An 18,262-nucleotide genomic window follows, 5' to 3' on the forward strand; every position below is an offset into this window, starting at 1 on the left:
CCCACTTCCCCGCCTCTTCTAAAAAAGGTGCAAAAGGAAAAAGTTCCGAGGGCCCCGGGCCCCGCTCCCGGGCCCCGCCCCGCCCCGTCCAGGTAGTCGGCGCCCCTCCAGGGCCACAGGCCCCAAGGGCCGTCGGGAAGCTTTAATACTCGCGAGGCTTCGGCCTCACCCAGAGGAGGAGGAGGAGGAGGAGGAGGAGGAGGAGGGGGAGGGGCGAGGCCGCCGGCCGGAAGTTGCCGGAGCGGCGCCGGAAGTGGGCGCCGTCACGTGGCCCGCCTCCAGCCCAGGTGCTACCTTGCGGCGGAGATGGCGACTGAGCGGAAGATTAAAAGGAAGAAAAAGAGGCCGAGCGGAGACGGGTGAGGAACGTGCGCCAGCCTGCGCCGGGGCCGGTGCCCCTCCGGCCCCCACGGCCCTTGGCCGGCCCGGGGAAGCCTGGGCTCACAGACGGGAGACGCGGGTTCAGGTGCCGCCTCAGACTGGCACCACTGCAGGGAAGTCCCTTCGCTGACCTACGTCACGGGGCCGCGCCGGGGATCACACCGATGTACGTCCGCGCGCACACGCGCACGCGCACACACGCGCTCCGCATCCCCCAGTCGGGCCCCCTTCTTGACCCCGCTTGGGCCTTCTTGGCCGGCTGCGGCAGCCTGCGGCGTTCTCTGCCTCCTTCTCCAGCTCGCTTTGCGGAGGAGGACACCTGAGGCAGACAGGGCGCGGCGGCGGGATGGGCATCGGGGCTTCTGGACTCCGACCCAGCACCGCCAGCTGCCCCAGAGATGGCTCTCACTGTCTCTTTACAGATGTATGTGTGGTGATCTAGCGATAAATGGATGAATTTGAAGTAAGGAAGCCCTGGGTTTAAATCTCATTCTCTGACACATCAATCCATTACCAATCATTTATTACCACTTGTTATGTGCTGAGTATGTGCTAAGTGCTGGATAGACAAAGGCAAAAAAAAGGAGCAATGATTAGCTTTTATGCTCACAACACGGAAAATGGGAATGACCATGGTATCCCTTTCAAAGGGTCTATATGAGTAGCAAATAAGATAATTTGAAAGGCACTTTACAAACCTTAGAGTGCTAAAAAACATACTTGCTTTTACTTCCTTCCAGCAAAGCAGTGGAGGACACATTGAGCAGCTCTGCATCTGGAGAATATCAGGTTGGACAGGTGGCCAGCAGCTTGTTTCAAAACAAGCCCTTTAAGAATGGCAAGAGCCGCCTGGCATCACTCTTCAGCTCTTCAGCTACACAAGTGCAACAGCCTGTCTATGTGACTGCCAGAGAAGTAAGTCAGAAATGTTCTGGTATCTTTTTTTCTCCTAGGTGAAATTTAATTTCATTGATACAGTGAACTTGGAACACATATTTATAGCAATTGCTTTGCAATTAATCAATTAATTAATCTTAGAGGATTTCTTGGGTATACTTTAGATAGTATCAACCCTGGATCAGAGATAGATTTGAATTCAGATCTTTCCAAGAAGGTCTACTCTTTATCCAAAATGTTGCTAAGAGGCCAGCTCTCTCTCCATTACACTTGCTATGCATTTGAAATGAACATAGGGAACTCATAAGATCCTGTGTTTATAGTTGGAAGAATCTCAGAAGATATCTAGTCATCCCCCTCCATCCTGCCCCCCAGCCTCCCCAAAATTTGATGAGGTGCCTAAGGTCCTACAGATAATAAGAAACAGGGCTGGTCTCCTGATTCCAAATATAGAATATCATCATGGATCAATCAATAAGACTGTCAGTCAATAATATTTATCATGTTCCAGGCACTGTACTAATGCTAAGGATACAAAGAAAGGTAAAAACAAATTTTTACCACTAAAGAACATGGAGTGGAGACAAGATGTTGGAAATTAGGTGTATACAAGGTACAGAGTAAATGAAAAGTAATTTTAGAGTGGAAAGTTCTTCCAATTGAGGGAGGAGAGATAGAGAGAGGAGGAAAGAGTAGGATTTTTGTATAAGTTGTGCTGAGTGAAAACTCTTTAAATATAGCTTAGTTTCTTTTAAAGGTTAACAGTAAGAAGAGAAAACATGATGAAGATGAGACTGCTGCAATCCACAGTGAAGAACTTGTGCTGGTATTGAACAAAAGCCTGCAAAAAGAATTATAGTGAAGAAGCATCTCTCTGATGCAGATAAAAAATTGGCAAACAGGTCAGTACTATGTCAGGAGGCATATTTTCATGACTTTTAGAAACTGAAATTACTGAGCCTGCTTTGTTACTCTTGCTCCACCCTGTTTTTCCTTAATCTGTTGAGGTCATATTGATTCATAGATCTAAAATTTAAGGAGAATTAATGACCATCTGGCCAAAATCCGTCACTGTACAGATGAGGAAATTGAAGCCCAGAGAAACTAAATGACATAGCTAAGGTTATATGGTAATGGTAGACCCAGAATTTGAGCTGATTCTATGACCAGAGGTTCATTGTTCTTTACCATGTACTATGCAGCCAATCAGTCAATAAAGAAGCATTTATTCATTCATTAACCATCTCATATATACCAGGTACTGGGAATATAAATCACAACAATAATGATAATAATAATAATAGTAACTTATTTCAAGATTTGCACATCTTTGCAGGGTTTATAAATAGCATCTACTTAGATCCTTATAATGCTCATTGTAAAATGGAGGCAAGAGTAGAGCTTAACTCCCATGGTAGTTGTATCAGGCAAATGAGATAATATCTGGAAAGCCCTGAGTTCAGAGCCTGACACATCTTAAGTGTGATTTAAATGTTAGCGATTGTTTTTGTTGTTTTACAAATAAAGAAATTTAAGGGTCAGAGGTGAAACGACTTTTTTAGGGCCTCAAAGCCAGGAAATGTCTGAGGCAGGCTTGAACATGGGTCTTTCCCACTCCAATGCTGGTGCTCTATCCACTGAGCCACTTCAAGCCCAAAGAATGGAAGAATTCCTGTTGCAAAGGAGCTTATATTCTGTTGGGTTGACAGCTTGTACCTCTGAGAGTAAATACAGAATAAATACAATGTAGAGAAAGTGGGCAAGGGAGGATTCTAGATGTGGGGAATTAGGAAAGCTATGGTCTAGAAGATCATTCTTCATTGCATTTTGAGGGAATTCTCAGAAACATAGCTGAGGAAGTGGTGCATTCCAGGTTTTGGTGATTGCTGGTTCAAAAGCATGGAGATAAAAGGTAGAATGTGAGTTCTGGCTATGTCTAATGAGCTTGAGCTCTAGGGACTGTACTAACAGCAGAGCAATATAGCCCATGACATTGTCCTAGTGCTAAAAACAATTGCCAATTGTATCATACTGATGAGCATGGCTCACAATTCAAAGATGGAAGGTTTGAGTGGAAAGATGTACTGATGATTGACCCATCAAGAGACGGGTTAAGATGTCTCTGATTTAAAAAAAAAAAATTTAAATTTATTTAAGACAATGGGGTCAAGTAACTTGTCCAAGGTCACACAGCTAGGCAAATAGTAAGTGTCTGAGGCTGGATTTGAACTCAGATCCTCCTGACTCCAGGGTCAGTGCTCAATTCACTGCACCACCTAACTGCCCCTAGGATGTACCTGATTGTCAAATTCTGTCACCACATAGCACAGACTATTGCTTGCTGTGTGTTAATGGTGTGCCATGATGCCTTGCTGATATGAAAGGAATCAAAACCATTTAAGGCCAAGAGACTCCAGCAGCAGCCAGATCATCTTCAGTCGCCCTGGGTTGGAACAATTCTGGTAAAGGCAAGTGAGAAGGATGTCCTGCTCAGCATACCCCTCACTATAATCAACATAATTGTCCAACTCATGCCTTCAGTCATTTGGTGTAGTCCTCTTCAATGCTGAAGAACTAATAGTATATATGAAGAAAAATATTACCATAAAATGTGGAAATTAAGATTTTAACTGGGTTATGAAGGGTTTTATAAATCAGACAGGTTTTATATTTTATCTGAAGGCACTGGGGAGCTTTTGGGATTTATCAAGTAGTATATATGGTCAGATCTTTGATAAAAGAAAATACTCTGGTAGTTGTGGAATCTGGTTTGGAGTGGGAGAGACTAGAGGCTGGGACACTAATTGTGAGGTTTTTATAATATTTAAGAGTAGATGCAGGCTTGACCCAAACTATTGAATCTAAGAATAGAGAGGTATGTGAGATATTGTGAAGGTAGAAATTATAGCATTTAGCAACTGATTAAATAGTGAAGTGAGGAAGAGTGAGAAGTTTAAAGTAACTTTGAGGTGACAGATATAGTGCCTTTAATTAAAAATAGGGATATTTGGTTGAGGTTTGGGTTTTGGGGAAAAGACAATAAGTTTAAGATTGGACATGTTGGGTTTGAAAACTATTTGAAATGTTCTATAAGAAATTGGTGAAGTTCAGAAGAGAGATTGGGGTTGGTTCTAACAAAGTCTGGAAATCATCAGCTGGGATAAGTGTTTGGAGGGAATGAGTACTGATGAGGTTACTAAATTTGAGAATGAGTAAAGAAGAGATTTGGAGAATGCTTATCAGGTGCAACATGAGCATTTGGCTAATTTTAAAAAGTTTCTCCTCCCCATTCCTTAATCTCACACCCAAAAAACAAATACTGAATTCAGTAAAATGTTTGCTGTGAAATGTGTAAGAAATGTAAACACCCTCAGTAGAATAGCAGTTCCTTAAGGGTAGGGACTAGTTTTTCATTTTCTCTTTGTCTTCCTGTAGCCTGGTATATAGTGCCTTGCATGGACTAGGTTGTTGCTTCTTAAATGGTTGAATAAAGGTTATCTACAAGGCATAGTTTCAGGCTATGGAAATAGAAAAATTAAAAATGGCAGTGCCTGCCATTGAATTAAACCAAAGTGTTTATTAAATGAATACTTTCTATAGATACAAAATTAAAAATGAATTTAGTCCCTTCCCACAGGGCCTAACCCATAATAAGTGTTTATTAATGATTTGTCTATCTGTGAAATGATTTGTCCGTTTGTGAGCACATGAGTTTACTTTTATTGAGTAGAAAATGAAATTTGTAAGTACCTGACAAGCCTTTTTAAAGCTTGTCTTCATATGAATCACTTCTCAGTTGACAGTAGTTAAAGGATATGAAGAGACCTATCAGATTAGGTAATTATTACAGAAAAGGAAAATAGCAAATGTTGGAGGGGATATGGAAAAATTGGGACATGAGGGTACTGTTAAGATTCATGCACCTGGGGCAGCTAGGTGGTGCAGTGCATAGAGCACTGGCCCTGGAATCAGGAGTACCTGAGTTCAAATGCCGCCTTAGACACTTAATAATTACGGAGCTGTGTGGCCTTGGGCAAGCCACTTAACCCCATTGCCTTGCAAAAACTAAAAGAAAAGGATTTATGCACCAACCATTCTGGAAAGCCAATTTGGAGCCATGCTTGAAGGTCTATACAATTGCAGACCCTTTGAACCATGAATAACACTAGGTTTGTATTCCAAAGATGGGGGGTGGGGAAGAGAGGAAAAGGAACCATTATGTAGGAAAATAATTATAGCATCTCTTTCTGTGGTGGCAGAGAATTGAAAATTGAAGAGGTACCCTTCAATTGGGGAATAACTGAACAAGTGTTGTACAGTTGTGGTAGAATATAATTGTACTCTAAGAAATGATCAGCAGGATGGTTTCAGAAAAACTTGGAAAGACTTAAAAAAAGTGATGCAAAGTGGAGTAAGCAGATCTAGGAGAACATTGTACACAGCAATATTGTTGTCATCTAGTTTCCTGCAACAAAACTGACCCATAGACATTTGTTTTGTTTAGGGATAGAATCCGGTGCAGTATAAGATAGGGAGTGATGAGAGCAAAGGATCTAGGAAGATATGCTCAAGGAAATAGATGGGATTCTAATGGGTGAAATAGTATATAATGCTTTTTGAAGTAATATATAATGTTATATATGTATAAGTTTTGGAATTCACATGGAAAGACATTGTTTAATGCAACATTATGGAAAAGTATGGTTTTCTGTTAATTTTCTAAATTGTCTTTTGATCGTCCTCACACCTCTCTTTTGTATCTCCTTCTTATTTTACATCCCCATTCTCCTATTCTTTCTTCATTTTCTTTGCTTATTCTGAATTCTTGAAATGCATTCATCCTCATTTCTACCCTCTCTGTGAAGCTTTTAATAATGACAACTGAAGTTGTTCTTCACGTTTCTCCTAGGATTGGACCTCTTCATTTATCATCACCTGACTTATAATGTATATTTACATACTTGTCAGACCCCCCCCCCCAGACTATGAACTCTTTGAGGGTAGGGGCTGGTAGTTTTTCTTTTTGATACATAAGCAGGTGCTTAATAAATAAACGAATTTAATTTTTTGTTTCACATAATGACAGTGAAATAAAAATTATATCTAAAATATTTTCTTTTATTTTGATTGTCATTTAAAATTCCTAATATCTTAGGTTTCATTAATGTTAAGTTTATGGAAGAAATGAAATTATGGATAGGCTATTATGGACATGATATTCAATATCCATGGATATTTGTATACTGAAAACTATTTACAATTCCTAGAAATGTAGTTTGTTGTAATTAAAAAGGGAGATGCAAAAGAAATAGATTTGTTAGACATTCTTAAAATAATCTTTGTTTTTAGTAAAATTTTTTAGTGAAGTTATTTAGTGAATTAAGAACTTTGTGAAAAAAAACTATCCACTTGTTAAATTAAGCTTTTTTCCATGTTTTGAAATGTTAAATTGGAAAAGTGATTTTTCTTAACATGCCAGGTATGTTTGATATTCCTGTTACTCTTTATGTACATTTTGTCTTTCAAAGAGAAAGTGCTTTGGTATTTGCTGATCTTGAAGAGGAAGAAGAAGAAAAAATGCAAGCTAAACAGATGAAGAAAAAGAAAATTTCTCAAGATGGTAATAATGGTAAAACAACAGATGGTGAAATACTTGATAATTCAAATTATTCATTTGAGTTAAATAAAAGGAAGAAGATTAAAGTGAATGAGGAAGAAGAAAGAATAAAGAATAAGAGAACAGTATTTGTGGGAAATTTACCTGTCACCTGTAAAAAAAAGGTGAGTGAATATATGGATTGTAGAGATTTATAGTGGTTTATTTTATCACATTGGAAGGTAAAAAAAGTTCCTTGCCCCTCGGCAGTTCATATTCTAGCTGAAGTGACATGTAGATAATGTATGTACAAGGTAGATTTTTTTCAGATTAAATTGATGGTGTTCTTTGAGGGAAAACACTAATATTAAAGGAGCCTGAGATTTTAACTGAGACTTGAAGCCAGGAGGTGGGGCAGAGGAGAGCATTCCAAACATGTGGACAGCTAATGAAAAAACAGAGTTGAGAAATGAGTGTATTGGAACAGCAAGGAAGCTGGTATCACTAGACTTAGAATATCTAGAGGGTAATGTGGGGTATGAAGACAGAAAATGTCAGAAGAGACCAAGTTACAAAGGCCTTTAGAAGCCAAACAGGATTTTATATTTGATTGTGGAGGTAATAGGAAGCCATTGGAGTTTATTACTTGGAGGGGAAGGTTGACTTGGTCAGTCTTGTGTTTTAGGAAGATGATTTTGATAACTGAGTAGAGATAAACTGGAGTGAGTAGAAACATGAGACAAGGAAGATCAACCAAAAGGCTTTTATTATAATTCAAGTGAATGATGATACTTTGAAATACAATATAAACACCAAATGTCAAGAATTGGAATTAGGTTAGCTTTTGTATGTACATTATTGTTAAGTTTTTTTTTTCCCCAACTGAATTCAATAGTTGGAGTGGACCATTTGGCCCTTGACTATTACTTTGCTTAAAAATTAGTAATTAAAATTGGTAGGTTTTATTTATTGTTATATTGTGGGAATTTTAATTGATTTTTAAAAATATGAATATAAAATGAGTGTTTTGTTTGATTTGTAGGTGCTGAAATCATTTTTTAAAGAGTATGGACAAATAGAATGTGTACGATTTCGTTCTTTGGTATGTTGTTTCCTTTTAAACCCTATAGTATTATTGGCATAAAGGTTAGTGTGATAGAGTAGACAATTACTAAACTTTTATTTCTGGATTTATCAAGTTCAGATCCATTTCTTGCTGTTAAGTGGCCTAACCTATTACTATCTTTTTGTTATATTTGTCTTTGTATAAGTTAATATCTTCATTTCCTAGTAAATTGTTAGCCATATTATTAAGCCTAACATTATACTTGACAGACATTGTCTGCTGGCCACTCCCATTGAGAAGGAAATGTAAATGGATAATTTTCTTGCTAAATGAAAGACAATATATAATTAAGACTTTTAATTTCATATCACTGTTTCTTAACCTAAATATAAAAATTATTCAAGTTTTGTCCTTAATCTCTCTGTACTCTTATCTAGGAAATGTTAAATACTTCCTCAAATTAAACTCCTCCTTTGGAAGTGACTCACAAATCTTTGTTTCTTCTTACCTCTCTCAAATTCCTCACTTCTGCCAACTGCTTGCTTACAGTTTCTACCAGTTTGTCTTGCCAGCGCATTAGATTCAAAATGTTTTAAATAGAATTTTCTTTGTAGACCAGATTCTCTTTTTGATTTTCATATTTCTTTTAATACCACAATTTTCAAATCTCAATTATATTTAATTTTTCCCTGCCCTTAAACCATATAATTTAGTTCCTGTAACTTGTTGATTCTATCATCACAGTCTCTTGAATCATTCCCTCTCTTTCCTGCTACCATCTTAGTTTAGGTCCTCATTCCTTTGCCTAGTCTCCCTGTTTTCATCTCCACACTATTCTATCACCATTATGCAATTAATCTTCCTAAAGAACACCTTTGATTATGCCTTTTCCTTTTTTGAAAATTCTTCTTTGACGTTCTACTGCCTTGGAAAGAATTTGAACTCCTTAGCTTGAGATTTAAGCACCTTCACAGTCTAGCTTCAACTAATCTGTACAGTATTATCAATCACTATAAAAATCTTTTTTATTTGGTGAACATGACTGTTGGTCATTCCTCAGATGGGACCTTCCACATCACTGTTTAAGCCTTTCTTTGCTCCTGTGATGCTATTTCCCTTTTTTTAAAGTGTTGAATCCTACCTATTCTTTTTTTCTGGGGGGGGGGGGGCAAGGCAGTTAAATGACTTGCCCAAGGTCACACAGCTAGGTAATCATTAAGTGTCTGCTGCTAGATTTGAACTCAAGTCCTCCTGACTTCAGGGCCTGTGCTCTATCCACTGCACCACCTAGCCGCCCCAATCCTATCCATTCTTAAAGCACTATCTAAATAAAGCTTTTTGCTGGTAAACAACCTCTCTTATCAGAAATTCTGTCTTCCTCCTCAGATTCCAATGGAATTTTGTTCATAATTAGCAAATTAATTGTTCATAGAAAATGCTTAATACATGTGTGTCTTAATGAATCTATGGCATTTTATTGCATATTGATTTGTTTTTTTCTTCAATTGATCTTTTAATTTTCTAATTACATTATGAAAGTTTTTCAACACTGATCCACTTGCATATGCATATTTTTAAGTTACATAATTTCCTTCCACCCTCCCTTCCTACCCTTCTCTCCTCTCAGCAGCAGTCAGGTGAATATTGTACATACACATTTGTGTTAAACATACTTACAGATTAGTCATTTTCTGTATGAGGAATTAGGATTAAGGAAAAAGAAAGATAACCATGAGATAGGAAAGAAATACATAAGAGAAATTTTTAGAAATGAATGTAGTTCAGATTCTATAGGGTTTTTTTGTTTTGTTTTTCTTCCTCTGGATTGGAATTGATTGTCCATAGTGGGTCTCCTAGGATTTTCCTAGGACTCAGAACTGCTGAGAGAGGAGCTGCAAGGTTGATCAACTCAAAATATTGTTAATGTGTACAATTTTTTTTGGTTCTGCTTCCTTTGCTTAGCATCAGTTCCTATAACTCATTCCATGCTGCTCTAGAGTCTGACCATTCATGGTTTCTTATTCATAACATTCATATATCATAACTTGTTCAGCCATTCCCCAGTTGATGGGCATTCCCTTGATTTACAATTCTTTGCCACTTGAAAAGAGATGCTATGAATATTTTGGAGCACATGGGACTTTTTCCATTTTTTTAAATGATTTCTTCTGGATATAGGCATAGTATAAGAATTGCTGGGTCAAAGGGTATGATCTGTTTCATTTGCATATTGCTTTGTACAGTATGTTAAATCATTTTTCAGTTAAGTCTGATGACTCTCTGTTAGTTCTGTTAAAGTTTTCTTGGCAAAGATACTGTGAGGTGGTTTGCCATTTCCTTCTCCAGCTCTGACAGATGAGGAAGCAGAGAAACAAGGTTAAGTGATTTGCCCAGTTTCACAGCTTTAAGGTGATTTGATGACAGATTTGAGTTCATGAAGTTAAGTCTTCCGAATTTCAATCTCAGTGCTTTTATCTGCTGTGTCACCTAGCTAGCTGCTCCTGTCTCTGTATTTAATTAACCCTGACTGAAAGGCCAGAGACACTTTTGTGTTAATCTTTGTATTCCATATCATACTTTGTATATAGAAGATACTGTATAATATTTCTGAGTGAATTCTTAAATAGTATTCAGTTACTTATTTTCTACTTTCATAAGGGAATTTTGTGTAGATAATAGTTCCATCTTCAATAAATAATGTTTACGACTTTTGAAAAATAACAATCATTTCCCAACGTACTTCCTTTGCTTTCCCTCCTCCATGAATCTTCCCTTACAACAAAAAAAAACTGTAAGCAAATAAAATGCATATACAGCATTCTAAACTCTTAGCCCTCCACCTCACTACTGAGGGGGGAAGATGTACATCTTCTATTTTCCCTGGAATCAAGATTGATCCCTTCAAATTACCAGTGTTATACTATTTTCATTTACATTGTTTCACTACTTCTAATTTGGCAGAAGCAGATCCCAATTATTCCCAAATTGGGAATAATTATAAACTTTCTATTTGGGAAGTGTCTTTGTCACACAGGTTCAGGAAGGAGCACAAATGGCTATGGATTCACTTCCAGAAAGAGCAGCAGTTGTTTGTATTTATGGAAGAGATACACTTCTAAATTCTTATTGTTTCTCATCTTCAGTATTTATCTCCTGAAGCCTCAGGTCATCTCTACTAAATTCTTATGGAATATTTTTAATAAGTCATTACAGCTTAAGACTAGATTGATAAGTTTGTTGACTTTACTAAATTCCTTTTTTTCCCTCATGCTTTATTTTATGATATGATTTTTGGCTTGAGGGAAAAGATACATTAGGAAATGCAAGTAATGCAAAAACAAAAAACATAAATAAAATCAAACACAAAAACTTTGAGGGACAAATCCCATGGTAAGGGCAACTTCATACTTAAGGTTTATTTGTTTGATTCTTTTTGTTTGTTTGTTTTTGCAAGGCAAATGGGGTTAAGTGGCTTGCCCAAGGCCACACACAGCTAGGTAATTAAGTGTCTGAGGTTGGATTTGAACTCAGGCATGCCTGACTCCAGGGCCGGTGCTCTATCCACTGCACTGCCTAGCTGCCCCATTTGTTTGATTCTTAATGAACTTATTTTACTATTGATTTTTTTTCTCTAGGAATATATTCAATTGTAGTGTAACAAATTTCATATTTTGGCTTTTTAATATTGTTGACTTTGAAATTTTCTTCCTTTCCCTTATATAAAATTGAAGAAATATGTTAAGATTAAACATTATTTTTGTTTTAAAGATTCCAGCAAAGAGCACTTTATCCAAAAAGATTGCTGCAATAAAGTAAGTTATTGATTGAAGAAAATAATCCATTAAGTTAATTTGTCTCCTTTTTTTAATAAAATTTTAAGTTGTTAGACCTAAGAAAATTGTTTTTATATATTGCTATATTTCCTGTACTGTAATTATGACATTTATTATTGAAATCCTTTAGTTTTTGAAGCACTTTTTCATAATTATTTAAGAATTGGTAACTGTAAGAGATCCTAAAGGTATCCTTATCCCCCTTTTACAGATTAAGAAACTTAGAAAGGTGATCACTGCATTTCCTTATAAATGAATGAGGTATATTCCATGTTTCCTAGGCAAGGCAGGTTTTTGAGTATTCTGAACTCATTTTTTTTTAAACTGTGTTTAGCACATAGTTCATTAGGATTCTAGATTGTTTTTAATGTCTGTTTAACCTATGATGTACCTGAAATTTAGGACCTTTATAATAATACTAAAAAAACCTACTTACTCTAAGTGTTTTTCTTTATTGCTTATTATTTTGCTGATCTATTTATTTATTTGTTTGTTTGTTTGTTTGTTTGTTATTTGCCACAGTGATCCATGCTCCCTTCAGGAAAATCTATTCTTTTTTTTTTTTTAAGTTTTTGCAAGGCAGTGGGGTTAAGTGACTCACCCAAGATCACATAGCTAGGTAATTTTTAAGTGTCTGAGGCCACATTTGAACTCCTGACTCCAGGGCCAGTACTCTAACCACTGTGCAACCTAGCTGCCCCAGAAAAAATTATTCTTAATCTTAATTTCTCCTCTGATTTGTTGCTCTTTAGTAGGCTTTTTTTTTTTAAGGTTTTTGCAAGGCAAACGGGGTTAAGTGGCTTGCCCAAGGCCACACAGCTAGGTAATTATTAAGTGTCTGAGGCAGGGTTTGAACTCAGGTCCTCCTGACTCCAGGGCCGGTGCTCTATCCACTGTACCACCTAGCCACCCCTATTTGTCACTCTTAACCTGGAATATATAAGCTTATTGTTTGCCCATATTGAAGGTGATGGTCATGTTCTGCTAGTTCATATAAACTCTTTAAAAATTTGATATTTTCAGGCGGCTAGGTGGCGTAGTGGCTAAAGCACTGGCCCTGGAGTCAGGAGTACCTGGGTTCAAATCCGGTCTCAGATACTTAATAATTACCTAGCTGTGTGGCCTTGGGCAAGCCACTTAACCCCGTTTGCCTTATAAAAACCTAAAAAAAAAAATTGATATTTTTTTCCTCAATTACATGAAAAACAATTTTAACATTCCTCATTTCAAATTTTGGTTTCCAAATGCTCTTTCTCCTTGAGAAAGAAGGCAACTTGACATTGGTTTTACAAAGGGAGTTGTGCAAAACACATTTCCATGTATGTCATGCTTTAAAGGAAAACAAAAAAAAACCAAGCCCAAAATAAAGAAAAAGTATCTTCTATCAGAAGAACTCCTGAAATCTTCCTTAAATTTATTCCCATAATCTTAGAATTTGACTATTCTAGGACAATAACTAATTGTGACAATTATACTTGTCAACAGGTTGTGGTAAATCAAGTAGATTTTGTCTCTTGTTTTTCTCTGATCCATGTTACCAGGTTCTCAGAGAGCTAAAAGAGGCTAATGTACCTTTTGTGCAGCTCTGCTACTTTTTGTAATGTTGATGCTTTCTGTCCTTTTAGTGAATGGATAGTTTTATTAGTTTTATTAGTGTTCCCTTTAACTGTAGAGATTTCTCCATTCCTTCTCATCTGTTCACTCTGACCTTAAGGTCAGAAGGATCATAAGTCCTTTACCATGCCAGAGAGGTTCCTCTATTTCTTTTAGTATGTTGGAAGCACTAGGGCAGCATTTGGGTTGTTCACCTACTGTTTTTTATTTCAGCTTAATGACCCATCCACTCTTGTCTTTGAACCCATTTTTCATCCAGATCATTAGTGTTCACCTCTTAAACTGTATTTATCACATAGTTCAGTTCAATCTAGCTTTTAATGTATATTTAACCTATGATGTACTTGAAATTTAGGACTTTTCTAATAGTTCTAAAAAATAGGGCAGCCAGAATAATACAAGCTTAGACTACAATATGGAAGGCATAGAGTCCAAGAATAAAGATATGATAGTCATTCATGTACTTGCCTTTATCAGAACACCTCTGGATTACTGGATTCAGCTCTATGTATCATATTTTAGGAAGGACACTGATAAGCTGGATTGTGTCAAGATGAGAGTTCCTGTCCTGGGCAAAATCACTTACAACCTTCCTGAGACCTAGTTTTCTCATCAATAATATGAACTAGAAGGCTTGCTATTGAGATCCATGAATGAAATTAAACTTTTATCAGATATGTTAGACAAAGATTTTATTCCCTTTCTCTTTAATCCAGCTACTGCTTTAGTTTTACAAAAGCCCTTTTCAATTTTATGATTGAAACTGTCTATTTTGTCTTTTATGGTTCCTGTAAGTTTTCCCAGTTCTTCTAGGAAATCTCACATATACAGTAGGGTATTAATTAACTCTAGTTTCTGTTTGTCTAGTCTGTCCCACTGATCTTCTCTGTTTTTTAGATGAGGGCCATGTTGTTTGATGACTATTGCAGCAAAATAGAAAGCCCCCCAAAAAAGCCCTTCCCTAACTTTATCTAATTCATCAATTATATTCTTATTGTGAGACTAATTCAGTCATTTACCTTTATAGCTCTATCTAGCACTTCACACAGTACCTGGTACATAGTAAGATAATAAATGCTAATTGACTTATACACTCATCTGAGTGTTGTGTTTTCCATGCAGTACAGATGGTTAGACTAATCTATTTTTTGTATTGTCCCAGATTTTACTAAGGATTTCTTTTTAACTTTATTGGGGATTGGTGAAATTACGACAATGTCATCTGTGAATCAGAGCTTATTTCCTTGTTTTCACCTTTAAAATGAACAAAACGTGAACAAAATTATCTTTTGTCATATTGTTAAAGAGATGTATATATTTATTTTTATATGGCAGATACTTGAGAGTCATTAAGGCAGAATTTTGTTCTTCAAGATATAAAAGGCTTTTTAAAAAATCAATAAACAATTGACAGGTCTTTATTCTCAATTGTGTGAATGTAAAACTGAGGTGTGATATGGAAAATCTTCTGTTTGGTCCCTTTTATGTTTTCATCAAGTTGACTTTTCATTGTATAACAATATTAGGAAAATTTTATAGAGATGAGAATAGTCATTTCTAAGTTAGTAGTTGTATTCTTTTGTTGTGTTTGCAACCCCCCCACAGCTTGTTTTGTGTATATGTGTGTGTGTGTGTGTGTGTGTGTGTGTGTGTGTAGTAAAAGCAGTGTTTTTAATCTTTTTGTTGGAATAAATTCAACTCATATTCTCTATCTAGCCAGCCCTATGTCATGCTCCATATATACCATCCAGCCATCCACTAGCCAGGGCCTGTCTGGGCATTCTGCCAACTCTGCCTCTTTCTCCCCAGCCCACCCTCTGGAGACAGTAATTACATCAATATTACCACTGATATTGGGAAGAATATGGGAATAAGTTACCCTTTGACTCCACAAATATATTTCTTTTTTTATTTCAAATGCCTCAAACTCTTACCTGGGCATTTATATTTATAATATAATTTTCTATTAGACTATTGTAAGCTCCTTGAAGGCAGGAACTGATTATTTGTATTTGTATCCTCAGTGCCTAAGACAGTCACATGATAGGTGCTTAAAATTTTTTTTCATTTCTTAGATTCTTCTCAATGAAAACTGATCCTGGAATGCCTTGAAATTTTGTCATCTTATTGCATATTTCTTCTCTGTATTCAGTCAGTTCCAGCAACAATTTTCAACTTAATCTGTTATACCTATTATTATTCTAGGTTCACCAGTTTTAAATTCTAGTATACTAGAAATACTCCCAAGAATAAGAGTCACAGAGAAAATTTAGCAGTTCTTTGATACAGGAGCAGTTTATAAGGACAGGTTATCTATTTTGGTTATTGTCCCACAAATCATTCCACAATTGAATTGTCTCTTTAAATTCACTTTTACATATTTATGTAAAGAAACCATTTATTTTGGGAATAGTTATTGAATAGTGATGAAGGGTAAGAAATAGGAGAATGTACATTTATTATATTTTACAAAGTAAAAAAATTTTTAATAGTCACTTTTTTTAATAGACGTGAAGTTCACCCTGAACAGAAGAGTATCAATGGTTATGTAGTTTTTAAGGAAGAGAGTGCTGCTGAAAAGGCACTAAAAAGGTAATTTTATCTTTTGATCTGTTAATCTTTGAAGTAAAATTTTGTTGTTTTTTGTCAGTCTTAGGCAATCTTTGTAATTTGTTCCTCATTTCTTTTCATAACCATCCTCATGTCCTTAATAGAAATGGTGCTCACATTGCAGAGGGATTTCCCATCCGAGTTGAACTTATATCTGACACTCCTTTGGTAAGTTAAGATTGTATTTTTAAAATTGCTGAATTCTATTTAATATACTTTTTTAAAGTGGCACAAAAAAGATAAAATTGTTTTGTCTTGGCTTTGGTCTCTAGTTCAGAATCCTAGTGGTGCTACAAGTGCTTTCTAGTTACATGAGCAGAACTGGGTTATTCATTACTAGTCATGGTTATATAGATACCTTCCTTGATTTTATTTCTGGCTTTTATTTTCCCCCCATTAACATATTAAACTCAAATTCTTGTTTCAGAGGGGCAAGAGATCAGTGTTTGTGGGAAACCTTCCTTACAGTAAGTTTTTTGTTTGTTTGTTTTGGTTTTTTAGATTTTTGCAAGGCATTGGGGTTAAAAAGTGGCTCGCCCAAGGCCACACAGCTAGGCAATTATTAAGTGTCTAAGGCCGAATTTGAACTCAGGTACTCCTGACTCCAGGGCCAGTGCTCCTTCCACTGTGCCACTTAGCTGCCCCAAGTTTTTTTTTTTAACAAATATTCAAATTAACATTTTATATTTAGAATAATTAAGAACAAAATTAAGTTTAAAATTTGGTTGTTTTAATATTGACTGAATCTCTGATTTAAAATTGACTTATAACATTGAGAAAATGTAAACTTTTGGGAAAATATACTAAAATTTTGTGTTAGTCTTAAAAATTTTTTTAAATGTAAAATTCTTAACTTGTTTTGTTGAATTTGTTTGCAGAGATTGAAGAGGCTGCTATTCAAGAGCATTTCTCTGTCTGTGGAAGCGTTTTAGCAGTAAAAATTGTGAGAAATAAAGTCACTGGAGTTGGCAAAGGATGTGGCTATGTGCTCTTCGAGGTATGAAAAATTAAAGCATTATTATTTATTTGAAGATAAGCTAAAAGAAAGTAATACTGTGCTAGTACTCCATTTTATATTGTTAAATCTCCACTCCAATTCTGTATTGGGGGAAAAACTGATACAGTTTAAACCCCATTATAATGAGGGCCATTGCAACAAAAACTTTTCTGACAAAAAAATTTCCTAGCAGTATTTCAGATACCTTTTTTTAAATTTTCATTTTTTAAAATTTTTACAGGGCAGTGGGGTTGAGTGACTTGCCCAAGGTCACACAGCTAGGCAATTATTATGTGTCTGAGACCAGACTTGAACTCAGGTCCTCCTCTGACTCCAGGACCGGTGTTCTATCCACTGTGCCACCTAGCTGCCCCAGATAGCTTTTAAAGTGAATTTATGACTCAGTTTTCTGTTTTGAAAACTGGAAATATAACTTTGTCATTAGCGAGCAATTTCTCCCTTCTTTTATGGATGAAACAGGCCCAAGGATTTAAGGTTGCACAACCAGTATCCTGGTTATTTTTAGAGTCTTTTTTCTACCTGTGGAGTGGGATTTTAGGGTGTGAAAAAAACTTAAATATTTTGTAACTTAAAAAAATGAAAAGTTATTGCTCTGGTGCATTAAAATCATTTATTTGGTTTTGTGCAAATGTTTGCTTTATCATGAAATTTTGTTTGTAATTATTCTTTGAATTATTTCCTCAGAATACTGATGCTGTACAACTTGCTTTGAGATTAAACAACTCTGAATTAATGGGAAGAAAACTACGAGTCAAGCGTTATGTTAATAATGAAAAGGTTAAACCATCCCATACTCCTGGCAAAGTTTTGGAAAATTCCACTAAATCTAAGCACAAACTTAATTTTCCTTCTAAAAGTTCAGGACAACATTCTGGAAATACATTTACTGGAGAAAAAGCTAATCCCTTGAAAAAGAAAAAGAATTGGCAAAAAAGTGGAAAAAGTAAAAAGCAAATAGAAAAACACAAATAATCTGAGATGTTTCTACTTGTTGGATAATTTACATAATAAAGTTGTGTTTTATTTAATGAGTTTGAGAAAATGTAAGGCATCCTTAAAATCTGGACAACCCTAGTTTCTAATGGTGGCTCCAAATTATAAAACTTACCTCCTAGCAGTATGTTTTAAGATTTACTGAAACTTCATGGGATTCAAAATGTTCTCTGGAGGGCCAGAATTTCATTGACTTAGCATAATCACACAGCTATGTCAGAAGCTGTGGTCTTTCTGACTCCAACATTGGTATT

General features: G+C 36.1%; 1 protein-coding gene across 1 annotated transcript; it reads left to right on the forward strand.

The window, feature by feature from the left end:
- The first annotated feature begins 232 nt into the window (after positions 1-232).
- On the forward strand, positions 233-18,047 carry RBM34 (RNA binding motif protein 34). Its single transcript, XM_074222982.1, is given in 12 exon segments — positions 233-359; positions 1,122-1,296; positions 2,036-2,095; positions 2,098-2,180; positions 6,807-7,059; positions 7,917-7,976; positions 11,709-11,752; positions 15,896-15,979; positions 16,102-16,165; positions 16,425-16,464; positions 16,876-16,994; positions 17,700-18,047. Coding segments are annotated over 12 exon segments (1,323 nt in total). The 5' UTR covers positions 233-306; the 3' UTR covers positions 17,988-18,047.
- Positions 18,048-18,262: the final 215 nt, after the last annotated feature.

The sequence above is a fragment of the Macrotis lagotis genome, chromosome 2 (genome assembly GCF_037893015.1).
Source record: "Macrotis lagotis isolate mMagLag1 chromosome 2, bilby.v1.9.chrom.fasta, whole genome shotgun sequence".
Classification (NCBI taxonomy): domain Eukaryota; kingdom Metazoa; phylum Chordata; class Mammalia; order Peramelemorphia; family Peramelidae; genus Macrotis; species Macrotis lagotis.